Below are 27024 nucleotides of genomic sequence, written 5' to 3'. Positions count from 1 at the left end.
GGTGATCAGCAGTGTCAAATGCTGCAGACAAGTCAAGAAGAATAAGAACCAAGAAAAGGCCACTAGAATTGACAATTAAGAAATCATTGGTAAATTTGGAGAAAGCAGCTTCAGTTGAATGATAAGATTGAAAGTTGGATTGCAGAAAACTAAGAAGAGAATTAATGGAAAGGAAATGGAGATAATGACTATAGATGACCTTTCTCAAGGAGTTTAGGCAAAAAATGTGGGGGGCAGGGGAGGGGAAGAAATGGGAAACAATAGCAAGGGTAAATGGATATATTGAGGGTTTTTGAGTCATGAGCATGTTTGTAAGCAGAAGGGAAGTAATCAAAAGATAGGGAGAGATTGAAGATGAGTGAGAGAGTAAGGATGATAGAACAATCTGATGGAGAAGATAAGATGAAAAATAGAGGATAGCCTTGGCAAGGAATCTCTTCATGTGAGACAGGGGTGAAAGAAGAGATAGTAGCAAAAGGTATTTGAAGGATGGACTGGGTAAGAAGGGTCTCTTAGTAAATGTTCTCGATTCACTAATGCCCAACTGTATTTCATTTCATCTATATGCCAAAGTTTAATCATTCTCCTCCTGATTTTGTCTCTTCCAGTGCCTATCAGTTTACATAGCAGGTGCTTAATAAGTGGCTGTTAAATGGTTGAAGGGATAACAGAATGAATGAAATACCTCTCATCCTTCCTGTTGTTCCCATCATTAGCTTTTTTTTCCTCCACTGAAAAATCCCATGTGAATATTTTCCATGGAGTCCTGGTGACAGAAACTATTGTGTAGTTAATTATTTTAAATTATTTTACTTATTTTTTTTCTAAGCTTAACTCATTTTAGAGTGCTTTAAGGTTTATTTTTCTCACAATAACCCTACAAGTTAAGTAGGGTAGGAATTATCATTCCCATCTCATAAAAGAGAAGCCTGATATTCAAATATTAATTATTTGCTTTCCCATAGTCATATATTAACTAAATAATTTAATACTGAAAAATAAGTGGGTCAAAGAACAAATCACAGAAGCAATAATTTCATTAAAACGGCAACCATGAGACAATATACCAAAATTTGTGGGATGCAGACAAAATAGTACTTAGGGGAAATTTTATACCTTTAAACACTTACCTCAATAAAATAAAGAAAGAGCAGATCAATGAATTGGGCATGCAACTTAAAAAAAAAACTAGAACAATATTAATTGTTCATGGGTAGGCCAAGTCAATATAACTAAAAATGACATTTCTACCTAAATTAATTTACCTCTTCAGTGTCATACCAATCAAACTACCAACAATTATTTTACAGAACTACAAGAAATTATAACAAAATTCATCTGGAAGAACAAAAGTCTATCAAAGGGATCAATGAAAAAGAATGTGAAGGAAGGTGGCCTAGCGGTACCAGATTTCAAATTGTATTACAAAGCAGTAATTATCAAAACATCTTACTGGCTAAGAAATAGAGTGGTGGATCAGTGGAATAGATTAGGTACATAATACATGGTAGTAAATTACCTCAGTAATCTAGTGTTTAATAAACACAAAGATCCAAGCCTTTGGGACAAGAACTCACTATTTGGCAAAATTGCTGGGGAAACCAGAAAACAGCTTGGCAGAAACTAGATAAAGACCAACACCTCACACCAAGAGAAGGTCCAGAAAAGATGGATTTAAACAGAAAGGGTGTGTCAGAAGCAAATTAGGGGAGCATGGAATATTTTACCTGTCAGATCTATGGATAAGTGAAGACTTTATGACCAACCAAAAGATAGAAGCCCGGGATACAAAATGGATAATTTTGATTACATTAAATTTAAAAGGTTTTGCAGAAACAAAACCAATCTGGAAGATTAGACTAGAAAGAAAGCAGGAAACTGGAATAAAAATTTTACATGTTTCTCTGATAACAGCCTCCTTTCTTAAATATATAGAGAATTGAGTCAAATTTATAAGAATATGTCATTCCCCATTGATAACTTGTCAAAGGATATGAACAGGTAGTTTTTGGAAGAAGAAATCAAAGATATATGTATTCATATGAAAAAATGCTCTAAATCAGTATTGATTAGAGAAATGCAAATTAAAACAATTCACAGGTACTATGTTATACTCAACAGATTGGCTAATATGACAAAAAAGGAAAATGACAAGTATTGGAAAGGATGTGGAAAAATCGAGACAATAATACACTGTTAGGCATAGCTTGGTTGTGCAGTGGATAGAGCACTGGGCTTGGAATCAGGAAGACTTATCTCCATGAGTTCAAATCCAGTATCAGACACTGGCTAGTTGTGTAACCCTAAGCAAGTCACTTAACCCTATTTGCCTCAGTTTCTCATCTATAAAATGAGATAGAGAAGGAAATGACAAACAGCTCTAGTTTCTTTGCCAAGAAAACCCAAAATGGAGTCACAAAGAGCTGGACATGACTGAAATGAACCAACAATAATAACAGCAATGCATTGTTGGTAGAGTTATGAATTGATCCAACCATTCTGGAGAGCAATAGGGAACTATACCAAAGAGCTTTAAATCACACATATCCCTTGATCCAGCAATACTACTCCTAGGTCTGTATCCCAAAGAGATCAAAGAAAAAGGGAAAGGAATCATATGTACAAAAATATTTATAGCAAAGATTTTTAAAAATAAATGTTAATAATAATAAAATTTTTAGCAAATTTTAAAAAATAAAAGAATCTGAGTAATTTTTTAAAGTGGAACAGCACAAAACCAAGGTCAGAACCCTTGGCTATTCTACTACAACACCCCCTCCAAGTTGACACTGAACCGTTAATCACTAACCTTTAGCCTTCCAATTTGATTTTTAATCATCATAGATATTTTTAAAGCTCTTACTATGTACCAGGCACTGTGCTAAGCACCTTGCACTTATTCTCATTTGATCCTCACAACAACCTGGGAGGTATGTGTTATAACTGTTCCCATTTTACAGATGAGGAAACTGAAGCAAACAGGTTAAATGACTTTCCCAGGGTCATTTAGCTAGTGTCTGAGACCAGAATTGAACTCAGATCTTCCTGACTCTAGGCCTTGCATTCTATCCACTGTGCCACCTTGCAGCCCTACTCATCTACCTAACTGTACTGTGATCTAGCCCACATTTCTTCATTATGTATAAAAATAACACGAGAGACTTTGTGAAAAACTTAGCTAAAATATCTGTAGTATTCTCCTCATCTATCTAGTTTTCCTGTCAAAAAATGCAATTAGTTTAGTCTAGTATGGCAAGTTGTTGATGAAATCATGGGGGCTTTGGGATCACTGCTTCCATTTCTAGATTTGTATTAACTATCCTTTTAATATGCTTAAGAATTTTTCCAGAAATCGCAATCAAATTTACTAGCCTATAGTTCTCAGGCTTCACCAATCCCACTTTACAGAAAAAAATAAATACCAAAATAATAAATGAATAGACAGATAATAAAAAATAATAAAACTCAAGCAGCTTTCCTGCCAACTTTCAAATATCATTCACTGTAACTCAGCAATTGTATCTACAATTTCTTCTTGTATCCTCGCTTGTAGTTCATCTGGGTTTGGTGACTCATGGAAGATAATTAGGTGGACTATCTCCCTACATACCTTGGATATAGTTTCCTTATTTTCATTATCTTTTCCAGTTCAAAAATTATTTTCCATGGCAGAGAAAATGAAATAAGTATAGAATTTTTCCCTTTTTTCCATCCTCAGTAACCATTGTCTTATTCATTCTAAATATCTTATCTTTTCTTTGATCCATCTTTTTTTGCCAAATTTTCATTGACTTTTAGATAAGGCCCACCTGCAAATAGAAAGAACTCAAGGCTGCTGAATATCAAATAACCTCCTAGCTCTTCTTCTGATCTCTGAACAAGGCCAAAGGCAAATCTCAGGTGTGTGACATAGCCATGATACTGAATCTGTATCAGAACAAAAATCTTATCAGAGAACAATGAGGACTTTATACCTTGTCTAGGGTTCTCTCTGCCTTGATTTTTGTCTTCTTCTGGTAATTACATGGATATATTATTTAATTGTTAGTGTTGCAACTGATATTGTAAACTACCTATGTATATGATTAATCAAGTTTATGCTAGAAGCTCTGTGCTTGCTTCTAAATGTCAAAAGCTATTTTAACATGGCACTTCTATATTTATTAAATAATTTTAATTACTATCTTTTGCCTTCAAAAAGCATGCCCAAATTTTCTTGGAAAATAATTTGAGGGTGAATTCTTCTACCTTTTCTATTTGGGTAAATCATACTTCAACCTCTTCTGTCATTTCTTATGTTCATGGAAAAATCTTTTAGAATTCTAATTAGTGGTTTGTTTAAATAAAAGCTGTTTTTCATTGACTACTTATAAAATTGTCTCCTTCTATAGTTTTGAAGCTTGACAATAGTGTTTCTGGGTGAGTTGAATTTGGGAATCACCACTGCTAGTTTCCTTCCTATGAGTTCTATTGATTTAAAATACATCCTTCATTTTTCAGCCTTTCTGAGAAATTTTAATATATACTTTCCTGCAACATATTGGTCAAATAATTTTCTTCTTATTTTTTAGTCAGCTCAATTTCCTCTTTTTGCTCTTTTCTCTACATTTGCCATTTTTTGTTCACATTTTTTCTAAATCTTCTTTCAGTTAAATAATTCATTGTGCTTTTTTTGTTTCCTTTGTTTCTGCTATTCTGTCTTCCAGTAATAATTGGTTTTTATCCAATCTATGTTTGTTTGTTTACATTTTCAATGAATATTTCTTTTTTTTTCTTTTTAGAGGTGGAAGGCAGGGCAATTGGAGTTAAGTGACTTGCCCAAGGTCACATGGCTAGTTTTGTGTTAAGTGTCTGAGGTCAGATTTGAACTCAGGTCCTCCTGACTCCAGGGCTGGTGCTTCAATGAATATTTCTAAACTGTTGTTTCATCATCTGTCCTAAGATTCTTTAGTTACACTCAGCTATTTTATTTAATCTTTTGATATTTTTGCTAATTTTTCTTTTAATTCCTTAAGAGGAGGGGAGGGAGAGACAGACAGACAGACAAAAAGAAGAAAGGGGGGGGGAGGGAGAGAGACAGAGACAGAGATAGAGAGGAGAGAGGGAAAGAGAGGAGGGAGGAAGAGAAAGAATTCTTTGACTTGATTATCTCCTTGAATGCTTTTTTAAAAATTAATTTTGAGGATTCCTAGTCATTATGCTTTGGAGTAAGCATTCAAATTGCTTTTGAATATTGTGGAGATTGTTTTTCTTTGGCAAGATTCCTTTTGATATCTCATGCCAGTGTCTTTCTCATTTAATTCTTTTGGAGAAACTATGAATGAATGAAGGTTGGCAGCTGATAAACAAAGGCTCTTTCCAGTTTCCTTATATACCATCACTCTTTTTTTTGTTGTTGTTCTTCCCATATAAGGAGTCACACACTGCCAGAGACTATCCTCAGGAGCTCAGCCATCAGTTTGTTTACATTTTTGATGACCTCTGGCACTGGTTCACTTGGAAGGCTTGTGTATGAGAGATTCCTGTACCAGTAAAGAAAGGTATAATTAGTACAGAAAGAAATTCCTCAGAGTCAGACCTATACACTCCATTCTGCACATTGGTTTTTAGCAGCATGAGTTGGTACTAAGTTGTAATGTCAGGCAGAACTGATGGGATGTATCATTTTCATTTCTCCACCAAGACCCACAGGTCTTAATAATATGTATCATTATTATTATTATCATCCAGAATCTTGGGCAGCTAGGTGGTGCAGTGGATAGAATACGGGGCAAGGAATCAAGATTCATCTTCATGAGTTCAAATCCAGCCTCGGACACTTAGAAGCTGTGTGACCCTGAGCAAGTCACTTTACCCTGTTTGCCTCAGTTTTCTCTGTAAATAATTTGATCGCTATGTTCACTGTTTCATCTGAAAAATGAACTGGAGAAGGAAATGGGGAATTGCTCTAGTATCTTTGCCAAGAAAACCCTAAAATGGAGACATGACTGAAAGGACTAAACAACAAATCAAATCCCTAACCTAAAGATGAAAAAACTGAGGCTCAGAAAAAAAGTAATTTGTTCATAGTCACACAGCCAGTAAATATCACAGGTGGAATTTGAAATAAGGTCTTCCTGACTCCACATTCATGATTCTGCTTCATATTACCTCAACACAATGGCAAAGCAATGTTGAGCAGAGAATTGCATAGAGCAAGTTAAGGAGATGTTTCCATAAAGTGTGGACTTAAGATAAGTAGTGAAGTTTTTCCTAAACATTTTCTTTTTTAAGGTCATGCTTAAAAAGTCTTCAATCTGATTTTGTTCTACTCTATCACAAGGCATCACAAATATGAGCTCCCAAGACAGACAGGGAAAGAACATTCTCCTCACACTGCTGCTATGAAAATGAGAATTTTGCTCTTTCCCTTAACCTCTACCATGAAGCTTCATGGTTGAGTATTCTCCCGTCAGCCTAGCCTCTCCACTACAAACTATTCCATTTTCCTGTCAGTCTTAATAGTTTTTATCCCTGAAAAGTTAAAGGTCACCAGAATGTCCATCTTGACTAACCATAAAAATGGACCATGTGTTGCCCCTTCTCCTTGGGCAGAGAAGATAAGGTGGAACATGTGACACTCTCAGCCTGGGAAGCAAGGAGTCTCAACTGGGAGCAAGGAATATTTGATTGGCTCTGGAAGCTTAAGGGGATGACACATGGACATTCTTGGGGCTAAACTTTGAGTGGAAAGAATCTCAAGCCAAAGCTTTTGAAGAGAAACTAAATGGAAGAGTAACAAACGTTATTCCTCCATTTGGGTAGCTAGCTAGCACAGCAGATAGAGTGCCAGGTCTAAAGTCAAGAAGATTCATTTTCAAGAGTTCAAACCTGACCTCAGACACTTACTAGCTGTGTGACCCTGGGAAAGTCACTTAACCCTCTTTGCCTCAGTTCCCTCATCTTAAAAATGAGCTGGAGAGGGAAATGGCAAACCACTCCAGTATCTTTGTCAAGAAAATCTCACAGGGGGTCATGCAGGGTTGAACACAACTAAAAAATGGCTGAAATTTCTACATTGCTTCAAAGTTTGCAAAGCACTTTACATACATCCTATCATATAAGCCTTACAACAACCATGTGAGGTGGGCATTAGAGGAATTTTTAACCCCATTTTACCACCAAGGAAACAGAGGTTCAGAGAAGTTAATTGACTTGCCTGTGGTCACACAGCTAGTATCTAGAGAAGGATTGCAACTCATTGCAACTTTCTTCTGACTCCAAGTATGCAAAGTGTTTCTACACCATGGTACCCAGGCATGAGGGAAGATTGAAGGGAAAGGAAATAAGCATTTATATAGCACCTATTATGTGCAAGGTACTGTGCTAAGTGGTTTACAAATATTACCTCCCTTGATCCTCACAACAAATCATTTAAGGTAGATGCTATTATTCTCCCCATTTTATAGATGAAGAAACTGAGGCAAATAGAGATTAAGTGACTTGACCAGGGTAACACAACTAGGAAGTAACTGTGGCTGGATTTGAGCTCAGGTCTTCCTATCCAGTGTGTCACCTAACTGTCTGCATCTGGGATTTATTTTTTAACCCCAAAATTTCCCATGCCTGATTTTCAGGACCAGTGAGAGAGATCAATTATCCCATTGAAGGGTGGGGAAATGGATAACTTGATGGCTTGAAAGAGATCTCTAGATCACCAAGAAATACAGGCACTCATAATTTTTTATCCTTTAGGCACCATGAATGTCTGACTATTATAGTTCTGGAAGGACAGCTTGGATTCTGCTGAGTTTTGTGAAATGGGCAGTTTCTCCTACCTGGATGGGAGCCCTCCTTTAAGGCTCTCAGCAGCAGCAGGGTCTAGCTCCTGGTCTTTAGCACCCTAATCTTATCAGTTTGAACAGAAGTTCCCAGGTCTCTGGCTTCTGGCCAAGGTCCCAAGATAAGAGTTACCCACTTTCTATCTCACTGCTGCATGTTAGCATCATGCATGGAATTTGGGGGAATTTCGACTGATATGGCATCCCCCTCAAGTGGGGCTGAAGTAGAGATAGAGGACAACAGTGGGGCTGCCACTGGCCACCTCGCAAGGGAAAATGTAGACTGGTGAATCCAAATACCCCCATCCTGCCAGGGAAAAGCCTCTCCTATGTACTTCATCCTTATTCCATACTGGGCTGATTCCTGGGGCCAACAATGAACCTTAAGCATGCTGTGATAACCCTTCTCTGGTGATTTGGGGAAAAGGAGGAATCATTTTACTGAGCAAGATACTCAGTGACTGAATCCTAGCACAATTCCCAAATAAACAGGCAAGACTTCCAGAGAGCTTAATTCCAAAGGCCTCTGAGAAAGGTGGATGTTCATTTCTAGATATGTCACACACTAAGTTAAACCAACTTTTTGCTTTGTTAGGACACTGAGTGTCACTGCCGAGGGGCTGCTTTACCCAAAGCACTGTATGAATTCATAGCATAGATCATGGTCAGCCTAAGCTCCTTCCAGGGACATCTGGATTTTAGAGGACAGGGCTCTGGCCTGGGCTACCAGTGAGTAGAGTACTTCTAATGACCTGGGTCTTCAGGTCAGACATAGACCTAAGGCCCTAGTTTGCTCTCCAGACAGACAGGCTTGGGCCCTTGGGCCTTGCTTCCTACTGACCTACAGTTCTTGACCCTTGAGCACCAGATCCCACCACACCTCCAGATGCCTCATGTGACCAAGAATGTCCTTCTGCCTTAGGCCTACTGCTAGAGGACGAGCAGAGATTAGAGGAGGAAAGGACTAATTGGAAGGGGTTTTGAGAGCTCAATTAAGAAAGCTATACAAAGAGTAGATATAGACTAAAGAAGAGACACTTGATGTCTTCTCCATTTAAAGACACTCACTGCTGGCAAAGGCACACTGTTTAAAAGCAACAAGCAACCAAAATCCATCCTTCCATCTTTTGCTGAGGACAGTTCACTTGGGAGGGAATGTGCTAAGTGCTTGTTATCTGCACTCACCACAAACTGTTGTTGTTTAAGGTATAAACACACAGACTGCCCCTGAGTAACACTGCTTTGGGTCTGAATTATCCTTTTAGTGACTATTCCACTCTTTATTCTGCCCCATTCCTTCTGCCTCCCACAATTGCTTCCCACATCTCATTCCTTAGCAGCTATGAGGTTGCCAGGATCCATGTAATATATTCATGGGAATCATTCAGCCAAATCTATACTGTGCAGGTGAATTATTTACCCCCATGCCTCCACTATTTAGAATAAAGGGGCTGCAGATATGTATGTTTTCCTCTGAGAAGAGGATAAACATTTCAGGATCCCTGCATTAAGAAGAGAGAACTCTCATAGCAACCCATAACCATCTCTGGAACTTATCCCAAGTTTGCCCCGTGCCTGGGTTCCATTTGTTCCAGTCAAAATGTCCAACCTTTTTGGATTTGAAACATTTACTGAAAAGGTCTCAGCACTGTTTCTCTGAATTCCTCTGAAATCCTCTAAGGCCTTGTTAATCTATTGGGACATTCCACCACTAAGTGCAAAATGTTTTGATAGACTTTCAGGTATACAGCCTATAGAGGCAGTGAGGTCAGCTTAGAGGAGAGCTGTTGTTGTCATTGCACTGTTCCAGTGACATCTGACTCTTCACGTGACCCCATTTCTTGGCAAAGACACTGGAATGGTTTGCCAGTTCCTTCTCTAGTTCATTTAAAGGTGAGGAAACTGAGGCAAACAAGGGTTAAGTAATTTGCCCAGGATCACACAACTAGTAAGTGTCTGAAGTTGATTTGAACTCAGGAAGATGAATCTTCCTGACTTCAGACCCAGCCCTCTGTGCCCTATGGTACCACCTAGCTAGCTGCCCCTCAGAGTAGAATACTAAATGCCTAAATGAATGACTGTAGCCAAATAAGACAGGCTCTGACTGTATGATGGCGAAAGCTTCATTCTTGATGACCATGAGGAAAGCTCGCATAAATTCCTTAACTTATGATCACAAGATTTAGAGCTGAAAGGTGTCTTGAGTTGCTCAGTAATTTTTCAGTCCTGTCTAATTTTTCATTGACCCCATTTGGGGTTTTCTTGGCAAAGGCACTGGAGTGATTTACTATTTCCTTCTCCAGCTCACTTTACAGATGAGGAGACTGAGGCAAACAGGATTAAGTGACTTACCCAGGGTCACACAGCTAGGAAGTGTCTGGGGCCAGATTTGAACTCATGAAAATGAGTCTTCCTGACTTTAGGCCTGGCACTCTACTCCCTGCACCACCCAGCTGTCCTGAAAAAATATTAGAGATTGTCTAGTTCAGCCTCATTTTTCAGATGAATAAAGGAAGGCCAAGTTAAGTGATTTGCCCAGGATGACCCATGAAATAGCTGGGATCCTCTCACTTCAGATTTCCAGAACACAGGCTACCTCAGATTGCCATTCTCTGAGCCAATTCCAGATGTAACTTTTGTTAAAAAGAATCAGCAAAAATGGGGAGAAGCTGGAAGCATTTCCCATAAGATCAGGGGTGAAACAAGGGTGTCCACTATCACCCCTCTTATTCAATCTGGTACTAGAAATGTTAGCAGTAGCAATTAGAGAAGAAAAAGAAATCAAAGGAATCAAGTTAGGCAAAGAAGAGACCAAGCTATCACTCTTCGCAGATGATATGATGATATACTTAGAGAATCCTAGAGAATCAAGTAAAAAACTGCTTGAGACAATAAATAAATTTGGCAAAGTTGCGGATATAAAATAAACCCACATAAATCCTCGGCATTCCTATATATTTCCAATGAAACTCAACAGCAAGAAGTAGAAAGAGAAATCCCATTTAAAGTTACTGTAGACATTATAAAATATTTGAGAATCTACCTGCCAAAACAAACCCAGGACCTGTATGATCATAACTACAAAACACTTTTCACACAAATAAAGTCAGATCTAACTAATTGGAAAAAATATCAATTGCTCATGGCTGGGTCGAGCTAATATAATAAAAATGACAATTTTACCTAAATTAAATTATATATTTAGTGCCATACCAATTAATTTACCAAAAAACTACTTTATAGAGTTAGAAAAAATAGTAACAAAATTCATCTGGAAGAATAAACGGTCCAGAATATCAAGGGAATTGATGAAAAAAAAATGCTAGGGAAGGTGGACTAGCTTTACCAGATTTCAATCTGTACTATAAAGCAGCAGTCATCAAAACTACTTGGTACTGGCTTAGGAATAGAAGAGTGGATCAATGGAATAGATTAGGCACACGAGATTCAGAAGTCAACGACTACAGTAATGTATTGTTTGATAAACCCCCAGACCCTGGTTTTTGGGATAAGAACTCACTATTTGACAAAAACTGCTGGGAAAACTGGAATATAGTATGGCAGAAACTGGACATAGACCATTATCTAACACCATATACCAAAATCAAGTCTAAATGGGTTCATGATCTAGGTATAAAGGTTGATACTGTAAGCAGTCTGCTAAAACAAGGAATAGTTTACCTATCAGACTTGTGGAGAGGGAATGACTTTATGACGAAACAGGAATTAGAGAACATTATAAAATGTAAAATGGATAATTTTGACTACATGAAATTGAAAAGTTTCTGTACAAATAAAGCCAATGTAACCAAGATTAGGAGGGAGGTGGGAAATTGGGAAAGAATCTTTACAACCTATGTCTCTGACAAAGGACTCATCTCTAAAATATACAGAGAACTGAGTCAAATTTATAAGAATACAAGTCATTCCCCAATTGATAAATGGTCAAAGGATATGAACAGGCAGTTTTCAGAGAAAGAAATTAAAGCTATCTATAAGCACATGAAGAAATGCTCTAATTCACTATTGATTAGAGAAATGCAAATCAAAACAACTCTGAGGTACCACATCTCACCAGTTAGATTGGCTAAGATGACAAAACAGGAAAATGACAAATGCTGGAGAGGATGTGGGCAAACTGGAACACTAATGCATTGTTGGTGGAGTTGTGAACTGATCCAGCCTTTCTGGAAAGCAATCTGGAACTATGCCCAAAGGGCTATAAATACTTTCATACCCTTTGATCCAGCAATACCACTCCTAGGGTTATATCCCAAAGAGATCATAGAAATGGGAGAAAGACCCATATGTACAAAAATGTTTATAGCAGCTCTTTTTGTTGTGGCAAAGAATTGGAAATTAAGGGGGTGTCCATCAATTGGGGAATGGCTGAACAAGTTGTGGTATATGCATGTTATGGAATATTATTGCGCTATAAGAAACGGGGAGCAGGCGGTCTTCATATTTACCTGGAGATGCTTAAAAGAACTGATGCTTAGTGAGAAGAGTAGAACCAGGAGGAATTTGTACACAATTACAGACACAACATATGTGTGATGACCAACTTTGATAGACTGGACTCTTCTCAACAATGCAGGGATATAAATCAATCCCAAAAGACGCATGATGGAGAGAAAAATGTGCATCCAGAGAAAGAACTAGAAAGAACTAAATTTATATCCAGGTGGAAGCAAAATACCTGATCTTTTTCGTTCTCTTATTTGATTTTATGTCCTCTTTACCATTTTTCATTCCAGCTGGTACAATCCATCCTTATAACCTGACCATTGTATAATGTGAAAGTATTTACAGATCCTATACTTGATTATAAGACGCCATGGGGAGGAGGGGAAGGAGGGGGACAAAATGTGAAATTCAAGGAATTGTGGAATTGATCCTGTAAACTAAAAGGAAACAAACAAATTGATAAATTAAAAATTGAATTAAAAAAAAAAGAATCAGCAAAGCATTTCAAAGTCATTCATGTTAATGTTCCTGAAATCAAGAAGTATCATTGTAGAGGTCACAATAACTATAAACAGAAACAGTGTGGAGGATGAGAGCTAAGACTCTTTGGGCAAAGGCTGAAAAATGTGGTTTTCATTTACCAGTAAAAGACTATGACTGCCAAGAACCCAATCCGTACTGGCCGCTTGGGGTTTCCTGGTGGCAAAGATAGGAGTACATATGGAGACAATCCTCTTTAGGAAGCCAAGCTTCGGGGCCAAGACCAGGGGTGGAAGCAGAACTATGGAACCCCTATTTTAGCCGCTCCCAGGCCAGCCTCTTCATCTCAAGTGCATGAGACCTTTTTGCACTGACTTTTTTCCTAGGCTTCCTTTTCTGTTGTAGGCGACAATTAAGTTGCCATCCACAGGACTAGAGGCTCTGTGTCCTGGGTGTTCCTCTTTCCTTCATTTGTTCCCAGTCTTGTTGGGGGCGGGAGGGGAGGAGATGCTCTTTGGTAGATAGTAGAAAGAATACTGAATTTGGAGTCAGTGGACCCGAGTTCAAATTGTGGCTCTACTATATGTCACCAAATGGAACTGGGCCAAGTCATTTAATCTAGTTGATTTGAAGAAAATTTTTTAAGATTTCCTCCAAGGCCTCTTCTCATTCCAAATCTGTGATCCTTTTACTGAGGAGTTTGGAAACATGAAATTTTGAAAGCAGTTTCAGGTCAATGACTTTTTTGGCAGGACTTTGTACAAATTTAAGACCTACAGAGTGTATGAAAGGATAAAATAGCAGACTTGTTTACTGATTCCCGGAATAATTCCATCTATAGTCTCCAAGTTGTGAATGAGGAGTTGGGGAAGGGTAACAAAAGCTGTTAGGAATTAACCACTAAACACTGTATGTTCTCTAGCTGCAAAAGACAACTGTAACAAGGACATAAGAGAACTCTAATGATGGGATCATTGGCCCCAGAAATGATTGTTGGTTATAAAAACCAAAAAAAATATAAAATCCATTTACAAAGGAGCAGGGTTCCTCTGAGTGAAAGCTTTGTTTCTAGTTTGGATAAATCATGTAGGAAGTAGATTTAATATTTTAAAGAAAAAAAAATCTCACATTGAAAGGCAAGAGTATTACATAATGAGAAGAATGCTAGACTTGGAATCAGGAGACCAGGGTACAAATCCTGTCTCAGCTACGTACTAGCCATGTGATCCTTCACACATGCACACGCATACACACACTCTTATTTTACAAATTAAGAATGGAGGTCTAGTTCACTAAACTGGGGAAAAGTAAAGTAACTCACAGGTAATAAGCATTAAAGGCAGGATTAGAACCCAGGTCCTTTACCTCCAGAACTAGTGGTCTTTTCTCCTTACCAAGTCATTTAGTTTTCTCACCTGTAAGATGGAAATCATAAATACTTGCACTACCTAACTCATAGGATTATTGTAAGGAAAATACTTTACAAAACTTGAAGCGTGCTATAAAAATGAGAGTTATTATTGTTGTTTTTTTTCCTAGGGTAGATAAAAGCTGCCCATTTTCTTCATCTAGTCCCTCCACCTACAATTCTGATCAGATAATAACATACCATTATCTTTGTAGTCCCTTAATATCAATATCAGCAATGGCCCCTAAAGGCCAACTTAAGAAATGAGTGTCCTGGTATTAGATATCTTGCTAGTAAGTGATTTTTCAATAGAAGTTGTTAAGACCTTCTAGCCTCTATAGGGCTCTTAATTTTTCTATCATAGACTCTTTGTGAAACCTGGTGAAGTCTCTGGACTCCCCAAAATAATGTTTTAAAATGCATTTTAAAATTTTATTCTAAACTTAAGAAATAAAACAAGCATTTCCATAACATAGTAGAATTTTTTAAAAAAGATGATTGTACATGAAACTACATATCTATTATCTACAACTTGCTATTCCTTTTAAATATATAATAAAGTTATCATGTAACTTTCTTTTTTTTCTTCTTTCCCTCCCACCTAGAGATGGCTACCATTAGACACAGATATGTGTGTGTATATATGTAAAATCATTCTATGCATACTTCTGTTTATCAGTTCTTTCTCTGGCTATAGATAGCATCTTCTTTCATATGTCCTTTGTAGTTAATTTGGGTATTTATAATAGTCAAAATGACTTAATCACTCAAAGTTGATTTAAAACAATATTGTTATTGTATTACATTCTCTTAGTTCTGCTCATTTTGTGATTCGCTATTTCATGCAAGTCAATTCATGTTTTTTCTGAGAATACTGAGCTCATCATTGCTTATAGTACAATACTATTCCATCACAATCATATACCATAACTTGGTCAGCCATTCTCCAATTGATGGGCCTCCCTGCAATTTCCAGTTCTTAGCCATAACAAGGAGTTGCTATAAATATTTTAGAACATATATGTTCTTTTCCTTTTTCCCTAATCAGCTTTGGAAATAGACCTAATAGCAGTATTGCTGGGTCAAAGGATTTAGACAGTTTAACAATTGCTTTGGACATAATTCCAGATTGCTCTCTAAAATAGTCGGATCATTTTATAATTCCACTAACAGTGAATTAGTGTCCCAATTTTTCCACATCCCTTCCAACAAAAATCCCAAAGGCTGCTATAAAAGATGTACCAAAGGAAAGAAAAGAGCTTAAGTGATGGGCAGCATGAAAGAGATAGCAAGGCATAATGGATTAAGAGCTAACCTTGGAATCGAGATGATATATTTAGGTCCTCTAACTCTAACATAGCTATTTAACCTCTCAGTACTTGAGGAAAACTTCTGAAACCATATGTTACAGATGCCAACCTGTAGCAGCGGAAAGAATTCCCCTACTGGGAGTTTTCTGTGCCAATGAAATCATAGGTTAGACCTAAAAAAAAAGTTGTATAATGTGCTTTTCTTTCTTAAAATGGAGTCCACCTATACATACATACATACATACATATATATATACATACGGAGACACATATAGGCATGTGTGTGTATATATACACACACACAGATAGAGAGAGAGATAGATAGAGTACACACACACACATACAGATATAGTACAATCTTGGACTTACAAGTGTGTTCACTCAATCTTGTTTGTGAAATTGACTTGAGAACAAGAGAATGAAACAAGAACTTCAAGGCTCGTGATTTGCAGGGTCACTGTTCTTCCTTTCTTTCCCACCTTGTTCCCATAAGGGTTCAGTGAGTTTTCCCACTTCACTTCTAAAAATGTAGATTCCCTGGTATCCTTGTGCCTACCAAGAAACAAGGTTAGCATGGGTACTGGATTTAAGAGCTTTGACTTCAAAGGCTAAATCCTGACTTGCCTTGCCTGCCTTCATCATCCTATGACCCCTCCCTCCCTGTAAAAGGAATTTTTGCCTTTATTTAATAGATGGGGAAACGGAGTCAAAGAGGAGATTTGTGGCATGCTGAATCAAGGAATGAGCAGCATGCAAGAAAAATAATTAAAGTCCAGCTGTAATGCCTTACTGCCCAAATATTGTGACCCCTTCTAAAGCCCACGACTAGCACGGATAACTCAGTTCTGAACAGCAAAAGATGGGCATGAGTGCAGGCAGGAGCCCTTTGGCTATATGGTATTTCCCTCCTATTAGAGTTCCCAGCCTCATTCCTCCAACATGCTGCTATTTTAGGAGACAATGTTGGTGTCCTACCCTTTGAAACAGAGTCTTTGATGGCCTGAAGACAGAAAGATAGTGACTATGCAAGAAATTCAATTTGACAAGCATTTATTCTTTAAATAGTATTTTATTTTTTCCAATTACATATAAAGATCATTTTTAGCATTCATTTTTTTTAAATCTTAAGTTCCAAATTTTCTCCTTTCCTCTCTTCCTTCCTCCCTAAGAAAGGTATGAATTTACATATGTTATATATATATATGCAATCATGTAAAATATATTTCTGTATTAATCATGTTGTGAAAGAAGAAACAGATCAAAAGGGGGAAGCATGAAAAAGGTAAAGAAAGTGAAAATAGCATGCGTCAATATTTATTCAGACTCCATCAGTTCTTTCTTTGGATGGGGATAGCATTTACCATCATGAGTCCTTTAGATCATTGTATTGCTAAGAAGAGCTAAGTCATTCGTAGCAGATCATCAAACAACATTGCTGTCAAAATGTTCTGGTTCTGCTCACTTGACTTTGCATCAGTTCATGTAATTGACAAGCATTTGTTAATCACCTACTATATGCCAGATAATGTGCCAGATGCTAGTGATATAAAGACAAAAAATTAAACAGTCCCTGCCCTCAAAGAGTTCATGTTCTACTGGAAGGACACAATATATGGACAGATAAATAAAAACAAAATTTACATAAAGTAAATACAAAGTAATTTCCCAGGGAGGGATGGGGAGAGGGTTGAACAGAACACTACTGAGCAAATCAGACAAAGTTTCAGATAAGGGATGGAACTTGAAACAAGTCTTAGCTAGAGCTGGGTATTCCAAAAAGTAGAAGCAAGGAAGGAAGAGTGTACTACACCTAGTGAACAACCTGTGTATATAAAGGCAGAGAGGTAAAAGATTTTTTAAAATCATGTATGGGAAATAGCAAGTTTGACTGGTTTGTAGAATGAGATGGAAGTGAACACTTCCATTCCTTCTAATGAGGTAAAGGATGACCAGGTCTTCTCATCTCCTGAGCTAATCAGTCACTAGTGTGTCCTTAGGACTTGTGGACCATCTGCCCTTCATGACTTCATTCCTCTTCAGGCCGTACTCTTGACTCTGGACTTTTTCTACCATTTCTCCCCCTGACCCATTCATCCCTCCTCCTTTTCAACTTCTTTTTATGTGTTGCCTTTCCCCATTAGAATATAATCAACTTGTGGGCAGGGACTATCTTTCTGTTTGTATTTATAGTCCTGGCACAAAGCAATTGAGTTTTTAATAAGTGTTTGTTGACTTGACCTGATTGAAGTTGAACTTTCTTTTATGGCTTTCTCTCGGAAGATTTAAGTGGGTGGTCTGAGGTGGCTAGATGATCGAATGGATAGTGGATAGAATGCTAGTCTTAGGATCAGGGACAACTGAGTTCAAATATATCCTCAGATACTAACTGTGTGACCCTGGAAAAGTCATTCAGCCTCTGTTTCTTCAACTGTAAAACAGGGAGAATAACAGCATCTATCTCACAAAGTTGTTGTGAGAATTGTAAAACTGAAAATTGATTTTAATTCTATTTTTAAGATTTAGTCAAACTGGCAAGGTTAATACTCTCCCATGCCATGTGAATCTAAACTCCTTGCCCTTATAACTTCGCCCTTCACCTACATTCTCAAGAAGCTTGCCTCAAGATCAAGCTTTTGTCTCTACCCTTTACTCAGATAGCTGGGGTACATGGCGTGTTCAAGGAGGATTAGCACCTGTGGTATGAGGGCTAGCCAAGCCTTTTTCCTTGGCTGCTCATTCACTTTTGGTGTCTACCTGGCACTCAACTCCCCCTCAAAGGTGGCTCCAAGAAGCTGTAGCATGCACAGCAGCCATACTCTGATAAATCATCTAGACAGACAGGATAAACTAGGTTGAGGGTAATTGACAGGCCTCAAACCCATTGGGGAGCTAAGGGAGTGTCTACCCCAAGCAAGTGAAGACTTTCCTGGGGATATGGGGGAATGAGAATAATTTGTTTCAACAGCCAGGAAAGTTGCTGAAACAGGCCCAGGGGAGTGCTTAGAGCTTGATCAGATTTTGAAGACATCAAGATCATCCACTGCATTTCTGGCCATTGCCAATCATCTTGACTTTTGTCTTCCCACTGGACTTCAATAACTCGGGAAGAGAGAATGAAGTGAAGAACTTTGTACAGTTCTGCCTCACTTAAATCCAATTCACATACAAGTCAAGACATCACCCCGTGATGTCACTTGTCCTCTTCAAAAATGAAGGACAAAGGACACTCAGGTAGTCTCAGGTCACTTCAGGCTCAATTCTATTATTTTAGTTTGTATCTCCACGCTAGTATTCAATTTGACTCAAAACACCCTCCTACCCACCCACCCCCAGACACCCAAGGCTAGAGACTAATCCTATCCCACAGTTCTGCAGATTAATCCTATTACCTGGGGATTACTCCTGGCTCACAAGAAAGTAATAGGGAGGAGTTGAGGTAACTTTTAACCCACATTCTCATTAAAATGTCTACCAATATGTATTATTTACCTTTGCCAGGGGAGGTTCAAATGAATCAGAAGGAAGACATACCTGAGTTTAAAAGACCCAGTTGATTCTCCCTCAGGATCCTTGGTCATTGAGAGAGGCCATTAACCCAATTTATTGGTTATTGCTAGACTAACTAATAAATTGATCATGTTCAGGTCCCTGGCTTTTCTGAGGTGCCCAGTGACCCACTTTATTAACAGCAATTCAGGTCACTATTAATAAACTGTTATATTGCCCTGGAGAAAATCAAGCCTCAGTGTCATTTTACTCACCACAGGATCAAATGAGATTATAGTTGCAAAGCACTTAGTCCAGTGCCTGCACATGCTATATAAATGCTGTTCTCTTCTCTCCCTCCTTAGGTACAGATTTTACCTTGTTTTTTGTTTTTTATTATTATTTGCATCACTAGCACTTAGCACAGTGTTTGGCACACAACACTCAATGAATGGTTTTTATTCAAAAAATTGTGAGATTGGTCTGAAAAAATGCTTAGCTGCATTTAAAGATTTCCAGAACTCTGAGCAATGCAGCAGTCAATTGTGATTTCAGAGGACTTAGGATGAAATATGCCTCCCAACTCTCTACAGAAAGGTGGTGAGGCCAGAAGTAAACATACTTCCTCTGATATGACTAAGTATTGATTTATTTAATTTAACTGCCCTTATTTTTCTTATTTTTGTTGGGAAAGGTTCCTATGGAGGAAGGGAAGCCATTGGGAAGTAACATTGATTTTTTTTTTTAAGCAATTGGGGTTAAGTAACTTGCTCAAGGTTACACGGCCAGTTATTTTGTGTGGATGCCAAGTATCTGAGGCCAGAACCGATCCCGGGTCTCCCAACAGATCCCGACGGAGCTCTTACTCACTGCACCACCTGGCCGCCCCAGTAACATTGATTTTTAAAAGGGTTGTGAAATAAAGATTGATAAAAAGCAAAAAGAAAATGAGAGAAGCATTGATAAAATGCTAAAAAAAAAAAATCAAAACCAGATTGTGAAGAGTGTTAAATATCAAACAAGAGTTTGTCATATCTTAGAAGCTACAGGGAGACAATGAAGCTTTTTGAGCAGGAGAGTGATATGGTCAAGCCTGTGCTTTAAGAATATCAATGTAGCATCTGTGTAAAGGATGGATTTTGATGGGATGAAGTTGAATGCAGAAATATCTATTATAATAAGAGGTGATAAGAGTATGCTTGAACAATCCTCTTTAAAGCATTATGGCAGTACTTGGACAAGAATCTTACAGCATGAGAAGAGCTGGATGAGTTGAAACCTGAACTTTTGGAGAGAATTCCGTGTACTGATGGTATCTTAGATCTAATAAAACAAATGTTAACAATGCTTTTCAGAAGACCAGGAGCTCCAGGCAGTGGGTATTCTTAATACATAGCAAGTGAATTACATTCTTCAGCATTCCTTTTCACTCCACCAAACCCAGCATCTGCACCCAAAAACCCCTAGAGCTAAATACTTGGCAACTTCTCAGTTGCATGCTATGTTTACAGACTGAAAAAGATCTGAAATACTCTATCTTGCTCTAAAGGGAATGAGCTGCCTCTTGCCTACATTGTAATGTTGTCAACAAGGAATTGCTTCCCAACAAGAGAAATTTAACTCATTCCCTGGAATAGAGGCCCATATTCCCTCCATCTAATGAATTCTTATTTGTTGTCTCCAAGTCTCAAGTCAAATGCCAACTCCTCAATGAAATCTTCTCTGTTCACATAGCATTTTGTGCTTCTAGAGTTCATGGATATGAATAATTATCATTTGTGTCATAATACAATATCTTGTCTCTCCTGCTAGTCTCCTTGAGGATTATGTGATCTTTATCATTGGATCTCCACTATCACCTACTTATAGTAGGTGCCAATAAATATTTGTTGAATTGAATTGGACACCCACAATACCTCTTCCTGTAAGTGTGACTTGGTACATGTTTATTTTTAAAATATTAAGGTCAATGAAATTAATTATGTTTGGAGAATTTAATAATGTCTTTTTTTTTTGCTTATTGGAGGGCAATTGGGGTTAAGTGACTTGCCCAAGGTCACATGGCTAGTTTCTGTGTTAAGTGTCTGAGGCTGGATTTGAACTCAAGTCCTCCTGACTCCAGGGCTGGTGCTCTATTCACTGTGCCACCTAGCCACCCCCAGAATTTAATAATGTCTTGAGATGACTAGAGATACTATAGGTAGTCATGATTTCCATTACAGGGGCCATGGGAAATTAGCTGGAAAGTTCCTTAGAGATCATCTTGGTCCATCCCCCACACTTTTGAGATGAATCCAGGCCAGTAATTACCCAAATTTCCATAGGCCTCAAGTATCTGAGTTGGGAGTCAAACTCAAGTCTTCTGACTCCTAATCCAGTTTTACTTCACCATGCCACTCTGGCTGTATTCTCCATTGAAGTTTTGCACCTTTAGCAAATGCTCAGTTGCAAAGTTGGTTGCCAGCAGAGATCCAGACATCATCAGTCAGTGAAAATAAACTAAAAAATCCTAGGTAACCTGGCTCTGTGAACAACTTTGCAAGAAAAATCTGAATGTCCCTCAGTCTCTAGGGCACCTTGTCCTCTTCAGCACTCCCTACCTGATCACCTCAATTCTCCACGAAAGGTTTTTGTTCCCCCTTTCCTTCCCCTCCTGATGTAGACTATTTCCCAGGAATCACCTCCAGGCCATTAGAATTCTTGAATAGCATTAGAGTAGAGCAGATGCTGTGTGATTCCCGAGTCACTCAGCTGAAACATTGAATGCTCAGAGTCAAAAGTCTTTGGAAAGGTTTGCCTAGCAGAAAGAATGTGTGAAGTTTGAGTTCCACAGATCTGGCCAAGCAGTCTGCAGAGGGGGCAGAATATTCTTTGAGAAGAGAAGGTGGGTTTGGGCTCATGGGAGATGTCTATAGCCAGGAGAGAAAGGCCCAGGCTAAAATTCATGAACAGATCATTCCATTCATGTCTCCAAGGAAAATACACTAATAGTTACTTGGGAAATGTTTGGCAAAAATAGCTCTGCCGACTGGCAACATCTTAAATATAGGGCCCACTGAAGACACCAGCTTTTGATTTTCTGCATACTTCTCTGTGTCATTGAGTTCTGGAGTAAGCCATGGCTTTGGGAGTAATGGCTAGCATTAGTATAGTACCTTATATGGCATTTATAGTGCTGTTTAAGACAAAATACTTTATACAACCATGTGAGGTAGGTGTTACCATTATCCTATTTTTCAGATGAGGAAACCAAGTCTAAGAAAGATTAAGTAAGCAACTTGCCTAAGGTCATACAGCTTGAGTCTAAGGTAGTATTTGAATTCATATCTTCTTAATTCTAAGTCTAAAAAATTTTTTTAATCTATCTAGCAAAACTTAGTTGCCTATAGGCATACCTGGTACCTACAAACTGGCAAAGAGTTTTCACTTTTCTGTCCCCAATTCTATAATTAGAGGTACTAATCTGTAACTGAATGGCCTAATTTGTACACCCATTTGTGCCCTACTCCTCTGAGTCCCTGCAAGAATTGGAAATATCGAAGATGGCAGAGTAGAAGCATGACCTTCCCTCGGCTCCGGCTTCCACCTTCCCCAATCCAGGTAAAAAGGGGACTCTAAACAAATTTTGGAGCTGCAGAACCCACAAAACGATACAGAGAAGCTAACCTCCTGCTGCGGAGAGCCCGGCAGGGCAGTGCTCTGGGAGCCTAGCCCAGCCCTACTCCCAGGCTTTAGCCCCAGGGCAGGCCTGATCAGCTGCCAGCCAGAGGGACTCCAGATCAGCAGCAGCGGTGGCAGTTTCCAGATTTATTAACACATAGATGCAAAGGACAAAGTGAGAGGCCAGTGCAGTCTGGACTTTGGGACCAGTAAGTGGGAGTGTGTGGCTTCTACCCCCGGGGCGAGAAGCGCTGAGACACGTGGCAGCTTTAGTTCCTGGCCTGCAGAGTGTAGGGGGATCACGCACCAATCTGAGGGATAATCCCTCTTGCTTTAACCTGCTTGGATCTGGATTGCAGTCTAGCGTGGAGGTCCTGGGGGATGTGTCCAGCTTGCCAGAGTGTGTAGAGACCTCAGAGAGGGCACTCATCTAATACCTCCTGCAGCTGAGAAAACCCCACTGTTTGGGATGAAAGCTCCCCTGTCTAGAGGCAGAGTCCTACTGTGGCAAAAGCCCAAAAGTCAAGTAATTGAGTGGCAAAATGAGCAGGCAAAGGAAACAAAGCAGACAGAAGATTCCAACTCCTATTTTGGGGACAAAAAGGAGCAAAGCATGGAACAGGAGGAAAACAGTGAAGTCAGAACTCCTGCCCCAAAAACTTCAAAGGAAAATATGGGCTGGTTATAGGCCATAGAGGACCTTAAGAAGCAGATAAGAGAAGTGAAGGAAAAATTGGGAAGAGAAAAGAGAACAATGCAAGAAAATTATGAAATGAGAGTCAACAGCCTGACTGAGGAAAATCATACCTTAAAAAACAGACTGACTCAAATGACAAAGGAGGCTCAAAAAGGCAATGAGGAGAAGAATGGCTTAAAAAGCTGAATTTGCCAGATGGAAAAAGAATCTCAGAAGCTCAATGAGGAGAATCATTGCTTCAGAATTAGATTGGAGCAAATGGAAGATAATGACTTTATGAGAAATCGAGATGTTGTTAAACAGATCCAAAAAAAAAGAAAGAATAGAAGGCAATGTGAAATATATCATGGGAAAACCACTGACTTGGAAAATAGATCCAGGAGAGATCATTTAAAAATAATTGGACTACCTGAAAGCCATGACCAAAGTAAGAACCTAGAAATCATCCTTCAGGAAGTTCTCAAAGAAAACTGCCCTGATATTTTAGAACCAGAGGGCAAAATAGAGGTTGAAAGAATCCACTGATCACCTCCTGAACAAGATCCCAAAAAGAAAACTCCTAGGAATATTATAGCCAGGTTCTGGAATTCCCAGATCAAGGAGAGAATATTACAAGCAGCCAGGAAGAAACAATTTGAATATTGTGGAAACACAATCAGGATAACCCAGGATCTGGCAGCTTCTACACTGAGGGACCAAAGGTCTTGGAATATGATATTCTGGAGGTCAAAGGAGCTGGGATTAAAACCAAGAATCACCTACCCAGCAAAACTGAGTATCCTGTTTCAGGGGAAAATATGGTCATTCAGTGGAATAGAGGACTTTAAAGCAGTCTTGCTGAAAAAAACAGAGTTGAATAGAAAATTTGACATTCAGATACAAGAAGCAAGAGAAGCATGAGAAGGTAAACAGGGAAAAGAAATCATAAGGAACTTATCAAAGTTGAACTATTAACATTCCTACATGGAAAAACAATAATTGTAACTTATGAAACTTTTCTCAGTAGTTGATAGGAATAGAAATATATACATATTTGTCTATATTGGAGGGTATATGAATACATATGTGAATGTGTGTATATATGTTTACAGGTATACATAGATAGAGGGCACAGGACCAATTTAACAGGAAGGGATGATATTTAAAAGGTGAAATTAAGAGGTGAGAGGAATATAATGAGAGGAAATGGGGAGAGACACATTGGGGTAAACTATCTCATATAGAAGAGGCAAGGGAAAATGGTTACAATGGAGGGGAAGAATAGGAAGGCAAAAGGAAATAGGTTAACCTTATTCCCATTGAATCTGGCTTGCAGAGGGAGTGAAATACACACTAAATAGGGTATCTCACTGTCCAGGAGAATAGGGGGGGAAGGGAATGAGAGGGGGGATGATGGAAGGGAGGGAAGGCTTGGGGGGAGGGAAGTTGGAAGCACCCACTTTTGAAAAGGGACGGGATCAAAATAAAGAATAGAACAAGTGGGAGATGGGATAGGAGGGAGGGAAATATAGTCAGTCTTTTACAATATATCTACTATGTTATTGTTTTGCATTAGCCACACATGTACAACCTATACTGAACTGCTTATCTTCCCAGTAAGGGTGGGTGACAAGGAAGGAAGGGAATGAATCTGGAATTGAAAGTTTTAAAATCAAATATATATGTATATATATATGTGTGTGTGTGTGTGTATACTATTATTAATACCATCTTACATGTAATTGGGAAATAAGATATACAGGTATTGAGGCATAGAGATCCACTGGAAAAGTCAAAAGGGGTATGGGAGAAAATATGGGAGAGAGCTGATTGGAGGAGGGGATATCCATGGGACAGCTATTTGGGGGCGGTGGGTAGAGGAAAAACGGGGAGAAAATTTGTAACTCAAAATCTGGCAGAAACGAATGATGTAAATCAGAAGTTAATAAAGCATTAAAAAAAAATTGGAACTATCTCAGGGGAAGGGAAATCACAGCGGGCTGGTATTTTCCACTTCAAGTCCATTTGTGTCCTCGAGCCTTGTTCCTTGGACCTTTCATGGGCCTGAGGTTTTTTGTTTTTTTCAACCTCACTGAGATTTGAGTCACCAGGGGATGCTGCCCCTGAAGAGGAAGTTGCCTTTTTAAATAAATGTTTCTACTTAGGTTTAAAAAGAGTTTTAAAATGGCCTTTCTTTGACTTATTCCATGTAAGGCAATCTCTGGAGCATTTTGGATTATATTTGAGGACCCCCAAGAATGAGGAACTGAAACTAATTTTAAGAATTAGCCCAAATGGGGCAGCTAGGTGGTGCAGTGAATACAGCACCGACCCTGGAGTCAGGAAGACCTGAGTTAAAATCCAGCCTCAGATACTTAACACTTGCTAGCCATGTGACCTTAGACAAGTCACTTGACCCCAATTGCCCTGCCCTTCCCCCTCCAAAATGCAAAAAAAAAAAGAAGAATTAGCCCAAATACAGGGGTAATGGCCATGTGCCATCCCAGCCCTTCTTTCCTTCTCCATCACCTTGTGTTCATTCTTTCTTGTCTTTTATTCTTAGGTCTTAAATTATGCATTTAAAGAGAGAGGTTTGGCGGGGGGGGGTTGTTGTTTTTTAGACGATTTTAGACAGTTCTTCTGGTAAAAAGCAAAATATAAAGTAAGTTTATAGTTTCATGTTTAATTAGTTGTATTATATCCTTGTTTGTGTTTTTGAAAGTTTGTTTTTATTAATGGTTACTAAGCATAGAATGATAATCTTTCAAAGTATTATGAAAAGGATTACTCCTAAAATGACTTGGTGACGATCTCAGAACAAAGGAAGGGACTTACACACTCCCAACCATTGTCTGCTCCCTCTCCATGCCTATCCCTGCTCCTGCCACCTCCATGAACTATCCAGATATTGGTGCATCCTCTCCATATAGACTCTGTTAGTTTCTGAGGTGATGGACCATATGATTGAAGATGTAAGATTTCCATCAGAGAAATACATTTTAAATAGCAGCATGTCCTAACTCAAATTGATGTGTTAAGTGATTCTAACCATCTCTTCCTACAGCTCTGTTCAGTTTTAATCTGGGCCTTGGAGTGAAGATGTTTCATTGCTAGGCAACTATCTTGAAATTCTTGGGTCCATTCTGGTGATTCAACAACATTTAACAAGGTTTGTTTCTCTGTTTGGCAGTGGAATATAGTGTGTGATGAAAACTGGAAACCCCCACTCACAACCTCATTGTTCTTCGTGGGTGTGCTGATGGGATCCTTCATATCAGGACAACTCTCAGACAGGTAAAGAGAGCATGTCTCTAGGCTTGAGGACATCCTTAATTGGTTGGTTTTGTCGATATCCAGAGGACTGGGGCTAGCTTTGCTCTTTAACCCTGACTAATGAATGCTGTGATAGTCTCCCTGTGGTTGACTCACTGACTGACAAATAGCAAGCAGGCAGGTATGGGACCTTTTTCCATAGTAGTTCCAAGCAGACCTGAGGGTTGTGAGGGCTCACCAGGACAGGATAAGAGGCAGAATCCCTTCCCCAGCTGTCTCTTTCATCTGGCCTTGTATAGTGCAAGTGTAATGCTGCTTAGAGACAGGGAGCTGACCTCTCAAAGTCTTCCCCAGTCCAAGAGTTCAACAAATAATGGCCTCATCGGGGCCGCCAGGTAGCACAGCGAGTAAGAGCACCGGCTCCAGTGTTGGGATGACCTGGGG

General features: G+C 38.8%; 1 protein-coding gene across 2 annotated transcripts in view; it reads left to right on the top strand.

Moving 5' to 3' along the window:
• Nucleotides 1-27024, top strand: part of LOC138173780 (solute carrier family 22 member 4-like) — an 84389-nt gene that overhangs the window by 13383 nt on the left and 43982 nt on the right. For both annotated transcript variants that reach the window (XM_069103866.1, XM_069103867.1), the window contains exon 2: nucleotides 26498-26601. In XM_069103866.1, the coding sequence (XP_068959967.1) occupies nucleotides 26498-26601 (104 nt within the window). The remainder of the gene's footprint in view (nucleotides 1-26497; nucleotides 26602-27024) is intronic.

The sequence above is a fragment of the Petaurus breviceps genome, unplaced genomic scaffold, assembly GCF_028583685.1.
Source record: "Petaurus breviceps papuanus isolate PSGF00001 unplaced genomic scaffold, PetGlider_PUasm1.0 64, whole genome shotgun sequence".
Taxonomy (NCBI): Eukaryota; Metazoa; Chordata; class Mammalia; order Diprotodontia; family Petauridae; genus Petaurus; species Petaurus breviceps.
Note: the sequence above shows the minus strand (reverse complement) of the source record. Positions and strands in the feature narration are given on the sequence as shown.